Below are 23,548 nucleotides of genomic sequence, written 5' to 3'. Positions count from 1 at the left end.
AGACAGACAGATGCCTGTGTCCCCACTGACAAATGTCTTCTGATCTATACAGGAGCTCCAATGCAGAAGTCTTGTGACAAAGCTATCTTTCTGCTCATTTAATTTTTTCACTCTGGGCTGTTTAATTAGGTTCTGTTACATACTGGAACCAACACAGACCAAGGCACTGAGCAGACAGTCTTAAGTGAGACAAAATTGATGTCCACCAGCTTGGACATTTGGTTTTGTGACCACTGTCCTTATACCAAAGGATCTAAGGCTGATTATACAGACTGCTGCTAGGCCACTGTCTTCTTTCAATCAGGAAACAAAATGTGTGTCCCAGTCACTGGTTCTTCTTCTGTGGAAAACACAGCTCCAGCTTCCTCTGTGAATGGAGAAGTCATCAGAGGCAGTTCCCTTTGAGCACAACAGGCAAGGTTGGACTTTGGCAAAGAGAATTTCCTTTCACAGTCACAGGCAAATGAGGGACATTTTCTTTTTGTAAAAGAGGGTCTGACTGTACAGCACAGAATGCTCATAAACTCTCCATGCTCCTGCTTCAGCCTTCTGAGTGCTGCAGTTAATTACAGGTCTGCACCATCATGCCCCCACTCAGAAGCAATCTTAACTGAGGCAGAGGACAGTCATGTAGAGATGCACATAACACAGAGGCAGCAGGCCCAGAGAGAACCTTTACTACTGTATAGGCCTCTTCTGATCCTTCCTTCCTTTATTTCTTTCATGTGTGACCACATATGTGTGTGTGCAGGTATGTTCACATTCGTGTGTGGAGACCAGAGGACAACATCCATTGTCTTTCCTCAGGAACACAGTCCATTTTATTTTGAGACGGGGCTCTCAGTGACTTGGAACTCAACAACTAGGCAACCAAGCCCCAGGGATCTGCTTTGTCCTCACCCACTGATCTCTGAGTTTACAAGCACACACTAGCATATCCATGTGAGTTCAGGGGATCAAACTCAGGTTCCTCATGCTTGCACAACAAGCGCTTTACCCTCTGACCTTCCTGGTGTGTTTGCTTGTTTTTTTTTTTTCTCTTTTGTTTTTAAGACCAAGTCTCACCATCACAGCCCAGAGTGGCCTTGAACTCACGATCTTCCTTCATCAGCCTTCCAAGTTATGTAATTATAGGCATGCACCACCTGACTCCTTCTTAATTTTTCAAGGTCAGAAATCTCTAGAAAAATCAGTGGCCACTTTAGATTTCCTGCATCAACAAAGACCTGCACCTATCTATCTTAGCCTAATATTCCCCCTATCTGTTTAGGAGTTTTGTGGACACACCACAATCCTGAATGTCCAGGTGCTCCAGAGATCTCAGACTAAGCATGCCTAATGTATAGAGGCACATGTGAGCTTTAACATCCATGTCTCTGGGTTGGGAGATTCTTTCCCTGGAACTCGGAGGATATGGTGCATTTCAACATAGCATAGGTTATAGTTGAATCCCCTTGTGAGCTAATTATCCCTAGAAAACAGGAACACTTTTCTCGGTGGCCATGGACAGAACCTCCAAAACTTTTCAGGTGACATATCTGATAGTTTTCAAAAAAGAAGATACCAAAGTCTAAAATGGAGGTGAGCCTTAAGAGGTGACATCCCAGAGGTGGTCAGGACGGCTGCCCACCGCTGACGTAGCAGTAGTACTCATTGGAATTCTCTGTTTCATATATGTTCTCCTCGATGGTATAGACGTTTTCCTCTGATCGATTTCTGCCTGCTCCTGCATTCGCTAACCCCACAGGAGGGAGGTTGGCCAGTGTGATGAGGCTGTGAAAATATAATGCTGGAGTTGGTAGGAGAATTCCCCAGACAACAGAGAAGAGTGTTAAAAGAGCAGTCTTCACTGATGACAGTAGCCAGCTGACACTCATGACCCTTCCCTGGATGCTCCCTGAAAGAAACCCAGGTGGTAATTTGGGGAACAATTAAGGACATGTAATTACTCTTAATTTTCCTAGGTATGAAAACCATATTCCCTGTTCTTAAGAGTTGTAGGCTGAAGTCTCTGAGATTTGTCAAGATGCCTGCAATCTACTTACAGGTGGTTGAGAGGAAGCCCTGTGCTTACTGAGAACTGGACAGCACAGCTGTTCCAAGTGTCAAATAGGAGTTGAAAGCCAAGTGTTTTAATGTCCCTTGTACTGTTGTTTCAATCCTCCAAAAGCCCCAACAGTTTGAAAACAAAGAGAAAAGTGTGAATGTGTTACAGACACAATCAGACTTGAGTTGGAATTCTGTGTTTCTTCCCAACAACATGACTTGGGTGAACTTGTTTAGTTTTTGTTTGTTTGTTTGTTTGTTTGTTTGTGGTTGGTTGCTCATTTGGTTGGGGTTTTAAATGTTTTTTAGTACCATCTTATAAAATATGGGTTTCATGACAACCTTTTCATAACTATATATTCTATACTCTTCCTGTATTCACACACCTCATCTTCATCTCTTGAGCCCCTCCTCCTCTTCCCAAATAATCTTTCATCTATTTTCATATATATAATTTTTAATTCAAGACAGTAACACATTGTCCTGTGCATCTGTAGACTACAACAGTGAACAAAATATGTACATCCACAGATGCCATACCTTAGTAAACCTTGTGCCTCAGTTTTCTCAACTCTAGAAATGGGAATAGTGAGAGCCCTGTAGTAGGGCTGCTGTGAGGAGCACTAGATCATTCATTCATTAGAGCTGATCATTGGTATTCATCACACACTGTGCTGGAGTTACAGTAGTCAAACAGAGCATTCTAGTTCTCAGTTCACTATAGGTTTATAGTTATAGGTAGAGCTAAATATTGAGCACATCATTTCACAGACAGTGAATTGATGCCTGTCAGCATTACCTATAAATACCATGTTTCCAGTTTCACTTCTAATGAAGAATAATGGTACTGATAATTAAATACTGTATTTGGAGTTACATGATTTTTCACTTTATATTACATTGTCTTTGGAATATTCTGGATTTTATTGATTCTGAAATAAGAGATGACTCTTATATTCAGCACATGATCATATTTTCCCTTGAAATACATTGCAATTTTTCATTTATTGACTTTTACTGCAATAAGAAAATCTGGGAGAGAGGGTTGTGTGTGTGTGTGTGTGTGTGTGTGTGTGTGTGTGTGTGTGTACAGTCAGAAGTGGAGTAATGATGAGGATCACCTGAAGAGCTTTGAGAACAATTACCTCAAGCTCTGTCCCCCAAGATCCTGATTCATTTGCTTTAGGTATGTCCTATATCAGCAAGATGAGTGCCCAGGTCAACATAACACACTGCCACAGTAGTAATGCCTAAGGAGGGCTATAAACACTCTGATCATCCATAGTGGCTTGGGAGTTTTTTGCTTTGTTTTGTTTTTGTTTTCTCTCTCTTTCTCATTTTGGTAATATCATGAAATTAGTAAACACTCAGTCAGTTAAAGGTTCAGTTCCCTGAATATTAGAGATAAATAAGTATTTGTTAGTAATAAGAAGGCAAACTATACACCTCAGCTTTAGACCTGAGGAAGCTCAATGTACAGGAGGGTAACTGTTGGATTTTTATTTCCTAAACAAAAGAAGACTAACCTAAGATTTCAAAGTTCCAAGTAAGAACTTTTCAGAGGAAGAATAAAATCATATGATAGTAGAGGTCCCCAATACCCTTTTCCTTCTTCCATTGTTCTTACCTTGAAGTCTGTAACTTCTTTTTCTTATAAGAATACCCTAGATAAAGGTGGAAGAAAAACCAATTAATGCTTTTCTAAGATAATTTGAAACAAGAAATAAAATGGACTGATTGGAGATGAGAGTGGCTTGGTGAAATTTGGTCTTGCTTTAGAACAAATGAAATCAACCTACCAGTGATGTCTTAGGACTATGTTAAAAGTAATAATAAAAGAAAAGTGGAGCTCTTACTTAGCGAATATTATGAGGATTGTCCTGTGTGTATTGTAGTTTGGTAGGCACCAAGGGCACACACAGGGAGTTGTGAGCTCTGACTCCATGAAGCGTGCATCCTAGTAAGGAAAAAAGGAAGAAGGGAAGGAAGAGTGGAGGAAGGGAAGGAGGAAAGAAAGGACAGAAAAAAATGATTTCAAATTGCACTGAATTATAAAACGAAACCAGCACCATATTAAACCCAAACTAGAGATGGTTAGGGTAGGACGTTATGACATGACTTTTGAGGTCTGCTCTAAAGAAAAGAATGAGTCACCTGTGTCAAGAACTAGGGGAAATATTACAGGAACAGAGACTCCTCGGCAAAGATCTGAGTTGGTGTCAAAACCAAAACCAAGACTAGAACAAGAGAGTTGCCCCCAATAAAATCTGAGAGGTAAACTGAGGCTGGGTCCCAAAGACCTTTTCAGTTATTATCCTGTAATCCCAGCCCTTGGGATGTGGAAGTAGGAGGATCAAGAGGTCAAGGCAAGCCTGCAATATATGAGATCTGTGTCAACAAAACAAACCAACTAAACAGCAACAAAGAGAATTGAGATGGTATGAGACAGGAAGATCTGTAGGATGTCATTGAATGACAGTATGATCTGACCTGGATAGTGTGTAAAGAACCGATTAGAAGGAGAAATAAATAACAAATCACCAAGCAAGATCCAGAATAATGAAGCAATCTTAGATATATTTTGTGCAGAGACTGCGACTGGAGTTGATTACATATTAAGATGTTGAAAAGAGAGGATTCTGGGATGACTTCTACATTTCTGGCAGAAGCAACCACATAGACAGACAGTGAAATGATGGAGATGTCCAGAACCTGACAGTTGGGTCCTGTGGGTGGATATGGAAGCAGGATCCTTGTTTATCACATATGAATATATGAACTTCAAAGTGGAGCTATCAACTAGACAGAGAGACAAGCTGCATCATCATTTTAAGAGTTGACAAGATTAAAGAGAATATGTAAGTCCATGGAATATATGTTATAAAGTAGAAGGTTTGCAAAGAGAAAAAGGCCAAATCCTGAGGAACTTTAGCTGCTAAACACCAGGCAGAAGAGGAAATGTTTAAATAATGGGGAAGACTGACCAATCAAATACAATGAATGGGGTTCCCAAAGCCAAGAGAAGACATTTTAGAACAAAGTATGGAATCTACTTGGGACATTATTGCAGAAAGACTAGCCACCATAAAGACAAAGCTATCCGTGACCATTAGTACAATGGAAGCAATTTGAAACTGACTAAAATTGTATCTGTGGTACTTTAAGGACAGACATGAGATTGGCAGTTCAGAAGAAAAACATAAATGAAAGGATGAAGATGTGACACAGCAAACAGACCTTTGATGTTTCCTTGTCTGGGAGAGGATTGAAGGAGGTTAAGCAGCAGTGAAGCATGGGTGGCCATCTAAGTCAGTAGACAGTCCACTCGAAAGCAGAGGACTGATGGGCACTTCCCAGACAGCTTGTGGCTATAATGTCGTGACATACGAACAGGCCACCTCATCTGTCAGATTGCTACCCATAAAATATAGGAAAAAAATTATACACTGAACAGAACATTTTGATTCATTCCTTAAAACAACTCTCTATGTTAACCCTTGCCCTTCTAAATCCACTGTGGTTGGTCGAGGAACTCCTGCAAACACCAAAATCCAAGTGTGCTCAAGTTCCTTATATAAAACACCATTAATACCTGTCACATCCTACCCCACACTTTAAATGATCCCCAGATGACTTATAACATCTAGCATGATATAAATGCTATAGTAATATAACTGCTGCCTTCTTTGGGGGATCAAGAAGTCTATATATGTTAAGTAGAAATAATTTTCAATTATTGTTCACTATATGGTTGAATCCACAGATGTGGTACCTGTGTGCATTCAAAGTTAGCAGTTATATGTGGATTGGATTGCACCTATGCCTCTTTTAAAGACAAGAATTGGCATAGATTTATTAAGCAAAAGAGAGAAATAACTCCCAACATGGGGTGGGATCCCAAAGGGAGGAATATCCGCCTACCTCCTCACCTTTTACATAAATTACAGAAGTCCCTAATTTCTAGGACTTGGAAGAACTCAAAAAGTAGTACACGTTATCATTTCTCTGTCATCATTTAATGGCTTCTAGATTCCATGTTCAAATGATCAGTCCCCAGTGTTTACTGCAATCTATGGACAAGCTCATGTGAGTATATATGGGGTTGTTTCTTTCTTGGAAAAACTCATTTACCAAAAAGTGGGAGAAAACAACCAGGAGAAGTAAGGTTAATTTCTTTTCCTTTCTTTCTTTCTTTCTTTCTTTCTTTCTTTCTTTCTTTCTTTCTTTCTTTTTTTTTTTTTTTGGTTTGGTTTTTTGAGACAGGGTTTTTCTGTGTAGCTTTGAGCCCTTCCTGGAACTGGCTCTGTAGACCAGGCTAGCCTCAAACTCACAGAGATCTGCCTCCTGAGTGCTGGGATTAAAGGGGTGCACCACCGCCACCCAGCAAATTTCAATCCTTATATTTATCAATTAACTGTATGAATTTGGACATGTTATTTAACATGTCAGCATGCTGGTTGCCCTGCCATGTACCTAGTATATTTTATATTGTATGTCATAGTTATAGGACCTAACCTCCTTAAAGCCCTTGACAACTTCAGTTCGCAGTCATCCTGGTTTTTCTCAGATGGTCCCAGCTTTACCAATGGAAGTTCCATATTTTAGGAACTCCCTTCATTCTTGTGAAAATCCTAGATGGCTGATGACCCTACGTAGACAGTCTGTGTTGTGTGTTAAGGAGAAAGGCTGTTATAGTGCATTACACTCTGGTGCAATGCCTTCTTCTCTGCTCTCAGAGAAAAGAGAATACATCATAACTATCAAAGGGTGGAAGGCTTTGGGCTGATGAGAACATTTGGATCTTTAATGTGGCAATGGTCTCCAAGTACAATAACCAAACCGAAAAACTTTTTTTCCCTGAGACAGCCCACCCTGGCCTGGAACTCACTGTGTAGCTGAGGATGACCTTGAACTTCTGATCCTCCTGCTTCTACCTCCAGAGAGTTCTGGGATTATAAAACTTACAGTATGCCACCACACCTACTTTTATGGGGCTCATGGTTTCCTGTATGCTACAAAAGTACTTTAACACCTGTACCACTTGCCCAGACCACAAGTTGTCTATTTAAATAAAGACAAATAGCTGGTGTGCTGATCACTGTGAGGAGAAAACCCAGTTCTGGAATCCCAGGCATGGTTCAGTGTTAAAGAGAGGTGCCTGAGAAAGCAACATAGAAACCCACACTGAGAGAGGTTGTGTTGTTGGGTTTCCTAATAAGCATGAGCATATTTATAATTTAAATAGAGTAGCTCTTGCAGTTGATTAGAGAGAGACAGAGAGGGGAGAACAGCAGAGACGAGAAGAGATGAGCGGAGGGGAAAAGAGGGGAGGTACCCAAATGCTTCAGCTCACATGTGGAGGCCAGAGGACAGTCTGAGGGAAGAAATCTGTTATCTTCTCCCACCATGTAGGTCCCTGGGATAGAACTCAGGGCATCAGGCTTATGACAGGCACCTTAACCCACTAAGCCATCCCATCAGCCCCAAGATTAGTTTTTGTATCCAAAGATAGCCAATTCTGGTTATCTGCTGCACTTGAAGGTCTAGCCTTGTACCTTACTCACAGTGAAACTTGGAGAACTCAGCTGCTCTCAGCAAAGCTTTACTTTCCTCTGCCCTAGCCTGGGAAGAAATGGTACTACCTAGTTTATAACTGATGATGACTAAGATGTCTGTAAAAACATTTAGCATAGTATCTGCCTGACACATAGAAACCTTGAATAGTTACCAGTTATCAGAACGGGCAATGTTTGGAGAGACAAAGAGTGTCCTGTCTATCCACCATCAGATTTAATTAAAAAGTTGTATTTCTATCTAGGTTTGCCCTTGTTCCTATAGTAACTGTTCTTTATCAGAAAGAAAAAGAAGCAACGTCGAGCAACTTACATTTAAGAATTAAAACACCAAAGATAAGTGCCAGGGCCAGCCCCGCAGAGACTCCTACTCCGATGTAGACTGCGGTTCTGATGGTTTCTCCAGAATCCTTCATTTCATCAGACCACGTGGAAATTTGCTGGGGGAAAGAAAACAGGAGTCAAGCTTGAGATGTCCAGAAATTGGTCATATGCTCAGCAAGTCTCATGATTCAGGAGGAAGACCACTCTTTTTTAGGGTCTCTCAGGATTGCAGGAATGATGAAGGCCCCCCCCCTTGATCTGTCTTTTTCTAGGGTAGCCTCAGCCACAAAAGGAATGAAATGTGTTAGCTTAATATGTGTAGTTAACAAGGAAATAAAACACTGCCTCCAGTGCTGTGGGTGTAGAAGTCACTCTTTATCCTACCCGCCCCTATCCCTACAGAGGCTTCAGAGTGGAATCCTACTGCTTCAAAATTGTGTGTCCAGGGAAGGGAGTTTCAGAGTGGTCCACATTTGAAGTCTTTCAGGGAAACCTCCCTTCACACAGAAAAGCAGTGTTGCAAGAGCCAGGACTTTGTAACCACACAGTCCTGGGTTCAAATCTCACATCCCCAAGAGCTCAGTGACCCTGTGGAGTTATTGAGAAAGTTACTACAAAGCCTGTTTCTTAATGAACGCTCAGTCAGTGGTAAATACTACTGCTGTTTCTTCATTTCTCATACCAGGGAGTCACATAGAACATCCTTCTATTTCTAAAATATAAGTCCACATTCTACCTTCAATAATAGTAAATATACCAGTCATGGCGGTGAACATCCATAATCTCAGCACTCGGGAGGCTAAGGCTGGGGAGTAGGAAATTTGAGGTTAGCCTGGGCTACATATCAAGACCCTATTTCAAAAAAAAAATACTCATGCATGTATGGGAAGCACTAATTAGACTCAGTATGTTGTGAACAAGAAAAGACATGAACCTGGGAGGAGACATGAGAGGGATCTAGGAGGAGTTGGAGGGGGATGACGTGAGGATTATTGAAACACACTGTATCCATGTACAAAATAATCTAAGAATAAACAGAAACTACATTTAAAAACAATACAACCATAAGCAATGAAAGCAATAAATCTCAGAGGTGAAATCATCCACTTAATCACTACACATTAGACTGTGAAAGCAGGATTCCTGTGTACAAAGCACATGTGTTAAGCACTTGTGGGCAACAGAAGTTCTTAGATGTGCTCTCTATCTCAAGAGGGGAGAGACAAGCTCACAAGATGCCAGGCACTGACTGTGAGCACACAGATTAAGAACTGAATTAAATGAATGTGGGCCTCTAGACACGGTCCTATAGAGTTGTTTATATTATTCTTGTCTATTCGTTATTGGTATGTGTGTGCACGTGCGTACGTGTACATCCACACCATGGTACACGGCACAGTGATGGTGACCAGAGGACAACTGTCAGGAATCGGTTCCTCTCCTTCCTCCAGGAGTTCTAAGAGTCACACTCGGGTAGTCGGGCTGTGTGGCAAGTGCCTTTACCCACTGAGAAATCTCAATCTCCAGTCATCAGGGTTGCTACTCCTAGCTGGCTTGTTAGCGTGTTTTTTTCCCTGTTTAGTTCAGTACATAATAGTTCAGAATGCAAATTCTTGCTTCTGGGTATTCCTGAGTGGTATCTTGTTACATAAAAATAAATTTTAAAAACTACAAAATATAAAGCCAGGTGGTGGTGGCACACACCTTTATTCCCAGCACTCAGGAGAGAGAGAGGCAGGCGAACCTCTGTGAGTTCCAGGCCAGCCTGGGCTACAGGGTGAGTTCTAGGAAAGGCTCCAAAGCTACACGGGGAAACCCTGTCTCAAAAAAAAAAAAAAAAAAAAAAAAACAAACAAGAAAGAAAGAGAGAGAGAGAGAGAGAGAGAGAGAGAGAGAGAGAGAAAGAAAGAAAGAAAGAAAGAAAGAAAGAAAGAAAGAAAGAAAGAAAGAAAGAAAGAAAGAAAGAAAGAAAGAAAGAAAGAAAAACTACAAAATATAATCTGGGCATCGCAGCACTGTGGAAGAGGAGTTGGAAGATTGGGAGTTCAAGACTATCCTTAGCTACATAGTAAGTTTAAGACCAACCTGGGCTACATGACACCTTGTCTCAAAACCACAACAAAATAGAAGTGGAAAACGTGAAAAGAGAGTCACGGAACCTTCCACAGTGACACATAGTAGTGACATTTGCAACGAGAGATGCATTCTCACTTCTTGGTGGTTTTCCACACTTAGCATATGCCAGAGATCTCACACTCATAACCTACTTCCATCAGTAACAGGCCTATATGGTCAGACCTGCCATTATCAACACATGAAAGCCAGCATGTGAAACCAAGGAGGGTAAAGCTTTCTCATAAAAAGGAGTGTCACGGAGGAAGTCTACAGCCAAGCACAATGGTAGCGTGCACATCAGCGTTACTTACTGTTGGAGTTTCATCATGGAGGGTCCCCAGAGTCTGTGTCTCTGTCACACACACACATACAAAAGGGAGGAAGTAGACAATAGTTAAGAATGTTTTTAACTCCAAACCAAAGAAAAACATTAAACACACTAGCAATCCTGTTTACTACTAATTCATCTCCATGTGCTCCACAATAATTAGAAGACCAACAAAAGACACTGAGTGCATACAAACCAATCTCAGGGGGATGTCCTTTCACATAGTTAATAAACTCCACTGTCTGTTAGGTCTTCAGTCCAGGACAAATGGCTGAGGTGCCTATTTAACATACCAAAGTGAGCCTGGCTGCCAGGTTTTCCCAGCATCCCTCAGTCCCTCAGTTACAAGGTAAGGCAGACATACCTCACCCCCTACCCTGAACTCTCTAGCCCAGGAGTGGGCTGCCCTTCCCTATATAATTCAGCCATTTGGGCTATGCCATTTTTTTTTTTTTTTTTTTTTTTTTTTACCCTTTACCCTGCTGACCTCTTGGTTTCCTGGTCTCTTGGCTTTTCCCTTTTCCCCCCTCCCCCTCTCCCACATGGCCCTGCTCAGAGTCATGTTCACTCTGGATTCTCCCAGATGTCTCTGCTTCTGGCTATACTCTCCCTCATATCTACAATAAACCTTCTCCTCCACCATACCTAGGAGCAGTCATGTCCTTTTATTTCTTTCTTTTTTATTCACTACCAATGTTGTAAGAAATGGAGACTCAGGTCTGGAAGACTTATACTGAATATGTCCTTGGTTTTGTCCAGAGGTCTAATGAGTGTGATTCAGCAATTCAGTAACATTGACAATGTTCAGTCATATTTTAATCAGACTTTCAAAGACACAAAACTCCTGAAAAAGTTTAACATTTATTCATTGCCAGGATATTTAGTTGTTCTCAAATGGAAACAATTGTTACAGTTTACCAGGACTCAGGCATGTTGTCACTTTGAATGAACCATCTCATTCAGTATGGAAAAGAACTGTCCTAAAAAACACAAACTCAGGGAAAATGAGTGACCGAGTGATGAATTCATCAGGTCTGAGTGATGAATGGGTCACTGAAGAAACTGGGAGGGAAGTTAACAAATCCCTCGAACTGAATGCAAATGTAACATAGCGTTACCTGCAGCGGAATATAACGAACGCAGTTCTAGGAGGGAAGTCTTAGCTATGTAAAGATTTACATTTAAAAAGTCAGAGAACCTCAGGTAATAACTTAATAATGTGCCTCAAGGTCTTAGAAAAACAACAACAATTAAACCCTAAAATAGCATATAGAAACAGTAGAAATTAATGAGATAGAATCAAAAGGTCTAGGACAAAGAATCAATAGATAGATGAACAAAATCAGTAAACTTTCAGCCAAATTCACCAAAAGAGAGAAAAAAGACCCAAATCCTTAACATTAGAGATGAAAAGGGAAACATTACAACAGCTAAAAAAGGCATTTAGAAAATCCATATGACCTACTTAGACACATATTCCACTAAACTGAACATCTAAAAGAAATTGGTTTCTAAACACATATAAGCTATTCAAATTAAACTGAGAAAATCGAAACAACCTCAGATTTATAACAAACAATGAAACTGAAGTAAGAATTTTTTAAAAGTCTTACAACTAGATAGAGCCCAGATGTTTTCACAGCTAAATTCCACCAGGCCTAAAAAAAAAAAAAACACAACAACTACCACCATGTTCCTTGATTGTTTCATGAATTATAAATGGAAGGAATGTGGAGTGGGGTGGCAATGGCACACGTCTTTAAGCCCAGGACTTGGGAGGCAGAGCCAAGAGGATCTCTACGAGTTCAAGGCCCAGCTTGTTCTACAGAGTGAGATCCAGGCCAGGCACCAAAATGACACAGAGAAAACCTGTCTTGAAAAACTAACTAACTAACTAACTAGATAAATAAATAAATAAATAGATAGATAGATAAATAAAGGAAGGAAGGATTGCTGTCAATCTCATTGCATAGATCCAATGTTAGTTGGTCTGATAACAAAACCAGAAAAGGACATAACAGCAAAAGGCCAGTCTTCCTGATGAAAATTAGTACAAAAATAATTATCAGTAAAATATCTGCAAACTTTCCAGGCTAGCCAGCCATGGCAACACAGTGAAACCTTGCCTCAAAAACAACAATAATAAACAACTAGCAAACCGAATTCAATAATTATAAAAACATCTTGTATCGTGATCAAAATGTCTTCATCAACAGAAGCAGAGATGGTTCAGCATATGCAAATCAATAATTGTAGTAAGTCACAGAAATATCTTCAATGGCTTCTCTGGACTTTTTTGTTTGTTTGTTTGTTTTTGTTTTATTTTGTTTTGTTTTGTTTTGAGACAGGGCTTCTCTGTGTAGCTTTGAGCCTTTCCTGGAACTCGCTTTGTAGACCAGGCTGGCCTCAAACTCACAGAGATCCACCTGGCTCTGCCTCCCGAGTGCTGGGATTAAAGGCATGCGCCACCACCGCCCCGGCCTTCTCTGGACTTTTGGCTAAGATTGAGTATAGTACATTGTGGACAGTGGAGGAAGCCCTGAGTGAATGTGTGTTAACATGGATCCGGCCCTGTCAAGGGCTCCAATACGTCAGTCCCATGGGAGTGACAAAGCCTTCCCTGGGAGAGACTGGGGATGGCAAAGCCTTCCTCAGAGACCCAAGTATGAACATTGATAGTGTGTTCAGAAAATATCCACCAGAGCTTTCTCCCTACCTGAAGCCTGAAGAATGCCCCCCTCCAGAGCTTGTGCCTACTGAGACCAGCTAAACTTGTAACCCCACCTCCCTGTTCAACTCTATGTAATAAACATGCTGAACTTCCCAGGTGCCGAGACTCCTCCATCCAAGAACCCAGTCCACCCAGTCCCAGCTTTTCTGTGTGTCTATGTGTTTGTCATTCCTTCACTTCCTCTCTGCTTCAGGAAGGTCAAGTCCCTGGGGCTGTACAAAGATGTGGCGGTACATAAAAAGTTTCAAGGACCAAAATCAGGCGGTCATTTTAGTAGATGCAGGAAGGGCCTGTGACAAAGTTTAACATGCCTTTATGAGAAAAGAAGTTGAGAAGAAACTAGGAATAGAAGGAACTCGCCTCGACAGGGGCCGTAGAAGGAGCTGCTCAACTCATAGGAGTACCTGCCTAGCATTTACAGAAACCCCATGTCTGATCACCAGCACTGCATCAATCAAACGGGATGGCCCATGCCTGTGATCCCAGAACTCAGGAGACAGGAGTTCAAGGTCATCTCTGACTACACAGCAAGCTTGAGAATAGCCTAGGGTACATGTGACTCTGTTTCAGAAGAAAACTTTTTGAGAAGGAACACACTTCAATATAAAGTTTATATACAACAAAGCCTGTAGCCAACATTATAATAAATGGGGGGAAAACTCAAACAACTTTCAGCTAAAATCAAGAGCTAGACAAGGGTGTCTACTTTCTCCATTCTCATTCAATATAATTTTTGAAGTCTTAGCTAGGACAATAAGAAAAGAGAAAGAAACAAAAGTGATTCAAATAGAAAATGGAGTCAAAGTATTCCTATTTGCAGATGACACAACAGTGTATGTAGGAAATACTAAAACTGGAGCAGAAACCTCTTAAAGCTGATGCTTTCAGCAAGCAGGAGGAACATAATCACTATACAAAACTCACGGCTTTCTTATATGCCAATGACAAACACGATGAGAAAGAAGTCAGGAAAACAATCCACTAACAATAGCTGCAAAAAATAAAATACCCGTTCAGTGCAGTGGCACACACCTTCAACCCCAACATTTGGAAGGTAGAGGTAGAGCGATCTCTGTGGGTTCGAGGCCAACCCAGTCTATACTGTGAGTTCCAGGACTGCCAGGGCTACATAGTAGGACACTGTCTTTAAAATAATAATAATAAAAAAATAATAAAATAAAATAAAATAAAATAATAATAATAATAATAATAATAATAATAATAATAATAATACAGGGGCTGGAGAAGTGACTCAGTGGTTAAGAGCACTTGCAGTTCTTGCAGAGGACCCAGGCTTGGTTCCCAGCACCCACGTGGTGGCTTACAATCTTCCATAACTCTAGTTCAAAGCATCTGAAGCCCTCATCTAGATCTAGGGATGCCAGATACGCAAGCACTTACAGACATGCCAGCAAAGCACTCACACACATAAACTAAATATAAATAAAGAAATCTTTTTTAAAAACTAAGATAAAATACCTAAACTAAACCTTACCAAGGAAGTAAAGGAGCTCTATAATCAACATTTAAAAAAAAAAAATGAAACAAACACCAGACTGCAGAAAGAATTCTCATAGATCAGCAGAAGTAATATGAAAATATCTATCTTACCAAAAACAGTGTACACATGCTATCCCCACCAAAATCCTAATGACCATTCTTCTCAGAAATGGAAAAAAAAATCCTCAAATTCATGAAGACCTCTAATAGAACAGCAATCCTGATCTCAAGTTGTTGACAGAGACCCAGACAAGCAGCACTGGACTAACGTGAAACAGACAGGTAGCTCAACTGAATAGGATGGAGAGAGACAACAGACAAAGCCAGACAGCTACAGACACCTGCTTTTTTGACAAACACATCCAATACACGTACTGGGCGGGAGAGGGGGCGGATAGCCTCCTTAATGAATGGTGCTGTGAAAACTGGATATCTACATGTGAAAAGACAAAATTAGATATTTACTTCTCATTGAGTACAGAAACCAATTAAACATGGGTCGAAGAACTTAATATGAGAAGTGAATCTTCAAAACTTACAGGGAAATACTTCTCGATACCAGCATAGACAAACTTTTCTCAAAAGGTCCCCAATCACAGCAGTAAAACCAAGAACTGACAGATGAGACTTCCCAAATTAGAAAGCTTCTATAATGAAGAGACAGCCTACAGAGAGAGAAATCTTTGCCAGCTACATAATTCACAGAGGATTAATATCTAGCACATATAAAAAAGAAAACTTCAAAAACTAAATACCAAAAGAACAAACAACTTAATGAAAAATGGGTAAAATAATCCCCCATACACACTCAGAAAAACAAATATTGTGTTTTCTCTTTTTAGTGAACCCTAGTTTGCATATAAATGCTATTGTGGTTTGAGTAAGAAATTTCCCCCTAAGCTTGGTCCCCAGTCAGTGGTGACATTTTGGGGAGAATATTGGAACCACTGAAGCCTTGCTAGAGGGAATATGTCACTCTCTGTCTCTCTGTCTATCTCTGTCTGTCTGTCTATCTCTGTCTATCTCTGTCTCTCTCTAGTGTACAGATAAAGTGATCACTCTGTTTACTGACCCTACTGCTATGCCTTCTGAGCATTATGAACTCTGTGCCTTGAGAACTTCAAACTGAAATAAATCCTTTCTCCCTCAAAGTGCTTTTAGTCAGTGTTTTGTCCTCAGAGCAGAAAAGTGAGAACAGATGGAAAAAATCACTTATACATAGGGAATGAAACAGAGGTGAGATTATATTGTGAAAGAAGTGAACTAATGTGGGTGGGGAGAAGAGGGAGAGAATGAAGAATGAATATTGTCAGAACAGACAACCCTCCTTGAGCAAAACTGTCCTTAGGAAACCTGCTCTACATACATTGAATAGAAGCCAATCAAAACTTAAAAAATAAATTAAAAACATGAAAGTAAAACAAACATTCTAAAGAGTAGACACTGTTAGTCGTTTTGGATAACGGAAGAAACAGAGAATGAGAGTTACACCCTGCTTCATGAGTGACAATGCCTTCCCATGTAAGCTCACACAGCTTTAAAGACACTTTCATAACTTCAGGTTCCTCCACAACTTCAACCAGCAATGTCCCCAACATGAAGAGAGTCACATAGCTCATCTGCCGGCCACCATCTCTCCTTTGAGTGCGTTTACTTCTTCATCTGCTCATCTGGCTGATGGCTGTACTAACTGACACCAGCTAGAGGGGACAGGGCCACAAGCAAGACAGGAGCAGGAGGAGAGCCTGTGGACACTCATTGTGAGGACAAATAGTTGTCAGCTTCCTGAAAACTAAGGAAATCCACTCATTCGGCTGCCTGAGTCAGATTGTGAAAAGCCACAGTCACATTCCTGAACCCTCAAAACTCTTCAAGATGCAGAAAGGCTTTCAGCAAATCTGAGCCTGACTGACTATAGCTTGAATATTGCAAAGACAGTCTTGGCTTAAAATTATTTAGGGGAAAAAAGCAACTCCAGTTTGTTTTCATCACCTGGAAGCAATTTACAGCCTGAAAACCGCAGGGTGGAACTTCGAAGTAAACAGGAATCTTCACCACATGCAATACTTGAAATGGAAACCTCACTTCTGCTTCTCCATCATTGCAGTTCTTGGTCTAAGTGACTAGACTGACTTCTCTCTCTCTCTCTCTCTCTCTCTCTCTCTCTCTCTCTCTCTCTCTCTCTCTCTCTCTCTCTCTCTCTTTCTCTCTCTCTCTCGATTGTGTGTCAAGTATTCCAGGTTGCCCTCAAACCCGACCACCCGACCTATAGCCAGGGTGACCTTGAACGATCCTCCTACCTCTTCCTCCTGAATGCTGGAATTGTAGGCCTGTGCCATCATACTTGATTTATGTGGCATTTTGGATAAAATTCAGAGCTTCCATGGCTAGACAGACTGCCACTTAAGCTATAACTCCAGCTCTGACCTCTTTACTTGTTTCCCATTTTGTTTTGCTGTAAACAAGAATGAGAGATATCTGTAATGTTGTTTTCTGTTTTTCTTGGGGAACCAAAGACTGCACTAGAGCTTAGTCAGCAGGAAAGAGGGATAACATGGTCATGAATGTACATAGATGCCACAGTTACTGTCCACTTGGCACCTAGGTGCCAGAGATGGTTCTGAGCACTATGAATCTTTTTATCATTTCTTGGTTTGATTTGTTGTTTTATGGGGGGTGTGGTGGGGGGTGGGTTTTTGTTTTGTTTTGTTTTGTTTTTTGGCAGGGTCCCTCTCTATACAGCCCTGGCTGTCCTGGAACTTGCTATGTAGATCAAGTTGGCATGGAATTCACGAACATCGTTCTGTCTCTGCCTCCCAAGTGATGGAATTAAAGGCATGTGCCATCATGCCTAACCCCAATCTCAATAATATATATATATACCACTATTTTTCCATTTTCAGGTGAAGAAACAGAATTTTATTTTATTTTATCTTAACGTGCATGTGTGTGTGCAAGTGTGTGTGTGTGTGTGTGTGTGTGTGTGTGTGTGTGTGTGTGCACCCACAGGCATGCTATGGTGTACATATGGAGGTCAGAGGACAATCTGTGGGAGTTCCTTCTCCACCATTTAGGGACCTGGGATCCACCTCAGGTTGACAGCTTTAGTGGCAAGGGGTTTCCCTACAGCACAAACATACCAACCCAGAAACAGGATTTTAGAGAAGAACTCTGGCCGTGACACATGAAACCTAAACTTCAGAAAACTGTGGCAACACTACTGAGTTCAGAATTGGCCAGAAGAGCTGGATTTAGGACTCAGTGTACTCTCACTGCAGGACCAAACCATTTTCTCATTCTGCCTTATGGCCTTATTGACAGTCTTGGTGACAGGTTCTAATGTACACTGAGAACACACTGTGACCAGACACTGGACTAACCATTCTGGTCCCATTGTCTTATTGAAATCCTTGAAGTTGTAGCCTGTGAGATGTATGACATGATGAGATGGGACTTTACCTATTTTTCTTTCCTGTTACAGAAAATAGAGTTTAAGAGCAGGACTCTACCCAGAAGTAAGGTGAGATTAACCTCCCTGATCAATGTGTCCTGAGGTCAGCTTCTTCTGTCCTGTTTGTCTTCTGGGACAGCTTCCAACCTTGACCCTAGAAAGAATTTAGCTCCTCCTTATGTGGCTGAAATCTGAGAAAGCTGATGATCTGCATTCAGCTAGAAAGGGCCCTGATTTCACCTAATCAATCCCTTAGCCCTGAATATAAGCAACAGTGTCAGCCCAGAGTAAATCAGAAAATAATGAAGACAATAACCCATTGCACTAAGTTTACTTAATATTTAACTAAAATAGAATCATTTCTAATTAAAAGGTTTTTTTTAATTAAATTTTAAGTAAGGGTCAGCAAAATGACCCCACATATAATGATACTTCCTTGAGACCTGAATCAAATCCCCTCGTCTCATACTTTGCAAGGAGAGAGCAGGTGCCTCCAAGTTTCTCTCTTACCTCTACATGCCATCCATGGCACATGACCACACACACACACACACACACACACACACACACACACACACACAGATTAATTTATTAAAATGTAATAAAATTAAAACTGTTTAAGTAAGATGAAGCCTTTGTTGACTGTGAGTCTTTAAGAGCTGCACCATCTCTCCAGCCCCAAATGACTATCTTTCTATATGAATGATGGCATTAGTGCATATTTCTCTTTCTTTGTATGGCAAAATCTGTGGATATCCAAAATAACTTCTCCATGGGGGGGGGGGGAGTCATTTTCCTGAGACAGGAAATCCAGAGGCCTCTCTGCCACGCCCCTTGGATAGAAGAGGAAGCAGAGCCCCAGGGAATTGAAAGGCCTTGTCCCAGGTTACTTGGCTAGTTTGTGACTTAACCAGAATCCTACCAGGGGTCAATATGTGTGGCTACCACTTTAGTCACTTCAAATAATATTTCAAGTGTAAAAAGTGATTTTCTTAGCTATTTATCATGTTCAAAACTCTGTGAACTGATATACAAGCTAAACACATACCCCTGTGCTCATGTCTCCATCGGGAGCCGTCTCCCTCGGTGGTTAGGGTTCTTGGAGAAGTTGTAGCAGGGTCTCCATGAGCAGTCGCAGGCAGGGTGAACTTGGCTTGAGTCAGAAAAGAGTATTAAGGATCAGGATTTTCTTTTTCCCGTTTATTTATTGGAGAGGGGGAATGTACAGGTCAGAGAACAACTTTCAGGAATCCATTCTCTCCTTTCACCATGCATGTTGTGAAGACAAAACTCAGGTAATCAGGCTTGGCAGTAAGTGAGTTTACCCACTGAGCCCTCTCAGCTGCCCAGGGAGGCTTTATGTCAGGGAATCCACGGGCAGCGGAGAACACATGAAAGATGAGAGATGAAGAGACACATGGCCTTGCCTTCAAACCTACATGGACACAGTCACAGAGAGGATAGCACACACTTCAGATGTGTAACTTCAGCAGGATGTGGTTGTCATTGCTACAGCCTAATTAATGATGGAACTAACAGCCACACAAGAGGTCACACCAAAGCTCTGCATAAACATCACCTTGTAGAATCCTTTCAGTGGCCTATGTGGTAGTTAACTATATTTTATAGCTGAAGAGCCCATACATTTGAAATAATGTTCCGATATTACCCAATTAGTAAGGAGAGTTGAGTTGAACTCTGCTCCATATGACCACAAAGTTTGTGCTATAAAATCTTTTGATTTGTGTGGAGCTGGGGAGTCAAACTTGGGCTTTTTTGCTGAGCTATACACTTAACCCTATCCAGTATAAACATTAAAACACAAGAACATGCACTTATATACCTTCTTAACACACACACATACAACCCAGTGGTCCATATTCCTGGCTTACCTGAAGTAGATTTTTGTGAAAAAAAAAAAAAATTCAGAATCCATCTCCAGATCTGGTAATGTCTCTGGCTTGTAGGTGGGGCCCAGGCACCAAAAGGAGGTGGAAAGACTGTAAGAGTCAGAGGTGGTGGACGGCTCCAAGGAAACAGTCTTCCAGACTAAACAGGACCACTGCACGGATGAGCTCACAGAGACAATGACAGTGCTCACAGGACACGCACAGACTCAAACCAGACAAAATTCCAGCACTGAGAGAGGAAGTGGATACAGATTCCCACCCTCAACTAAGAACCCATTTGCAATTGATACCAGCTGGGAAAGGGAAAATCCAGTTTCCTCCAGTGGAGTGTTACTGGGTATACCGGCCACACTCAAAAGCAGGCCCTTTGCCCAGTAGTTGGCTAACACAAACAGACTCCATTTGACTTTTTGCACTTTTTTTGTTTGATATTTTTCGTATTATTGGTTTTACTTATCTGTTTTGACTTTTGGTTTCTGTGTGTGTGTGTGTGTGTGTGTGTGTGTGTGTGTGTGTGTGTGTATTTTGTGTGTGTGTGTGTTTAAGAGATAGAAAGAACATGAAGTTGTGCAGGTAGGAAGGTGGGGAGAATCTGGTAAGATTTGGAGGAAGGGAAAGAATATGATCAAAATATATCATACAAAAAAATTAAAATGAAAAATAATAATAAAAATGTTTCCATGTGGTCTAATAATCAGGCAGGGTCTTGAACCTCTCTCTGGTCTAGGCCTTCCCTCCCCTTCTCTAGGCTGCATCCTTGAGTATGAAAACACATGGAAGGTACATCACTGGCCTTCACAGGTGAGGTCTCTTCATCCCTGTTCTTCCTATCCCACCCCAGGACTAGGGAAGTCAGAGGTGATAATAATCCACATGTTTATTATGCTATCATGACCCACAGGTGATTCTTACAAAGAGGACATGGAAAGGTCTACTCACCTGGTATGATGACTAATTCCAGGTTTAATTTTTGATCATTTCCTAGACCATAAAATTCTACCCTGCAGCAGTAGGTCCCATGGTCTTCTAGAGTCACATTCTCTATGGTCAGGGACACAACTCCTTTGAGGAAATTCCCCTTTAGCTGGTATCTGCTGGATTTCTGATATGTCACATTTCTTTCATCAGTGCTGAGCACCTCACTGGTACACCGTGACCAAGGACAGGGTCCCTTGCCCCAGCATACAGGTACAGGTGACCCAGGACTAGGTAGAGTGTAGTTGCAAGGCAGATAGGCATTCTTACCGACCTCGACTTCAAATTTATCTTCCAAAGACCCTACACAGAGAGGAAAGGAGGGCAAGATGGTGAGGAAGAGAGTCCATTTCTGTTGGTAATGCCTCACAGAATAAAAGAGGAAACTATGACTGCCTTGTTGGGAGGAGGATTTACTGTGCCAATGAGTCTCTGACCTTAGAGGAAGCAGAAGCAGCAGAAGAGAGTCCTGTTTAAACACTTACTATGATTGCACATGCCTCTAATCCGGGAGCTTGGCAGGTGGAGACAGGAAGATCTGAATTAGAGAACAGACTGAACTATAGAGCAAGTTCTAGGCTAGCCTAAGTGATGAAATCATCTCTCAAAAACCAAATTGACAGACCAGAAAGTGATGACTTATGCCTTTAATCCCTGTACTAAGGAGTCTGTGGCAGATCTGCAGTGAGTTCGAGGCTAGCCTGGGCTACCTGTGCTTCTTCCCTAAAATGTCTGCCTCCATTGGTCTGAGGTAGAACATGGGAACTTGCATTTCTTTCAGTTCCCATGTGTTATGGGCTCTTGACTCCCCGACACACACACATTTTTGAGCCCTCAAAGAATTGTGAAGTTTTTTGAAGATAAAAAACCTGGGCTAATGGAGTCAATACTCAGAAAAAATGGGAATTGTTGGCCAGGAAAATGTCCCATACATCTGTGCTAGCTGTCTGTTCATCAGCAAAGGAAAAGTAACATATTCTGTCTCTGCCTCTGTCTCTGTCTCTGTCTCTGTTTCTCTCTCTCTCTCTCTCTCTCTCTCTCTCTCTCTCTCTCTCTCTCTCTCTCATGAATAAAAGCTCTGACAAAACAAAACTAGTAGCTTGCATATTTGAAACTCCTCATATGTTATATTGATGTTTAAAATAAATTCCTTTCTAATAACACAAACATCTAAATGATAATCTATTCAAACCACATGAAAGGTACATGGAAGCTGGATTCCCTCTACCAACTCTTCCCATCCCCCAGGCCCCACTCCTGGAGCCTAAAAACTAAAAAATGTGCACACACTGCTGTTCCCTGGCAATGCTTGCACATATTAACTGTGCACCTTGAGTTTCTCTGTAGCATTGTGATTGCCAGCATCTATATCAGGTTGTTCAATTAGGCTCCCTGCTTGTATCATGGATATGTCAAATTTACTTACCCAGTCTCCTACTGTTGACATTTAGGTTGCTTCCGAACATAAGCTATTACAAATAGCATCACTACTCCCGTCCTGTATCTCTGTCTAGCCCTCTGTGAAATAATCTTTCTCCAACTGAGAAGTACCAGCCAGTACTTACTTGTAAGTAGTAGTAGCAGCAGCAGCAGGACACAGTTGAAAGTAAGAGGTGAAAACATTAGTACTTGGCAGGGAAAATCAAAGGCAGCTCTGTGTAGTCTCAGCTTTAGCTCTCCAGTTAAAGTGCTACTTCCTCTAACTTCTGCCTACCCCAGAATCATGAGTGCTGACCACACCCACTGAGGGGCAGCCTACTTCCCAGGGTGTCTGACCACCAGTGATTCCCCAGTTAGTACTGCTAATCTAGTTACATCAGAGAATGTTCCTGTTCTGTGTCATGTCACACTAGACACATCCTGCAGGCACTCTGACGATTATCACATGAAATCAACAAAGAGGAAGCAGTATTTCAGAGAAAGACAAGTGTTAGTCATGACAAGAGGAGAGAGTCTTCTAATATCTCAGATAAAATAGCCTGAGATGGTCCATGTACAAACCCAGCTGGTTACCAGGGAACAAAAATATAAACATGTCACTCATGTATTCATGCACTCAGCTCAGTCTCCATCAATCAAGCCTGTGACTAATGTTCTTGAAGCACGTGCTTTGAGCTATGCACTGGACTGGGAGCTAAAGCAATGAAGCTGGGCATAGTGATGCACACCTTTAATCTTAGCTGCTGGAAGGCAGAGGCAGGAGGATCTCTGACTTTAAGGCCAGCCTGGTCACAGAGCAAGCCCCAGGACAGTCTACACAGAGAAACCTGGCCTGGCTAAACAAACAAACAATAAATAAATAAATAAAGCTGTGAATTTATATTCCTTATTTTTATATTTATAGATTACTTCGATACCACTTAAGAGCCCAGTTATCATCCTTGGTCTAATATACTTTATAATCTATAAGCTCATTGTATCTAACTTTCCTTGTCTATAATGGTATTATGAGGCAAGGAAATTATCAAGAAACCATTACAAGTGGTGCATGCTTATAATTCCAGCACTCAGGAGGCTGAGTTAGGAAGATTACTAAGTATGGGGCCAGCCTGGGCAGCATAGCATGCCCTCTGTTAATGATACCAAAGAAGTTGT

At 41.3% G+C, this 23,548-nt stretch overlaps 1 protein-coding gene across 1 annotated transcript; it reads right to left on the bottom strand.

Moving 5' to 3' along the window:
• Positions 1–793: 793 nt before the first annotated feature.
• On the bottom strand, positions 794–22,623 carry Havcr2 (hepatitis A virus cellular receptor 2). The gene is made up of 7 exons (XM_059269278.1): positions 22,519–22,623; positions 20,918–21,256; positions 19,117–19,221; positions 10,370–10,410; positions 7,933–8,059; positions 3,674–3,710; positions 794–1,773 (listed from the first exon to the last, which is right to left on the bottom strand). Exons 1-7 carry the CDS (start codon positions 22,574–22,576, stop codon positions 1,614–1,616), a joined length of 867 nt encoding a protein of 288 aa, XP_059125261.1. The 5' UTR covers positions 22,577–22,623; the 3' UTR covers positions 794–1,613.
• Between the last annotated feature and the right edge of the window lie 925 nt (positions 22,624–23,548).

This window comes from Peromyscus eremicus, chromosome 8a, assembly GCF_949786415.1.
Source record: "Peromyscus eremicus chromosome 8a, PerEre_H2_v1, whole genome shotgun sequence".
Classification (NCBI taxonomy): Eukaryota; Metazoa; Chordata; class Mammalia; order Rodentia; family Cricetidae; genus Peromyscus; species Peromyscus eremicus.
Note: the sequence above shows the minus strand (reverse complement) of the source record. Positions and strands in the feature narration are given on the sequence as shown.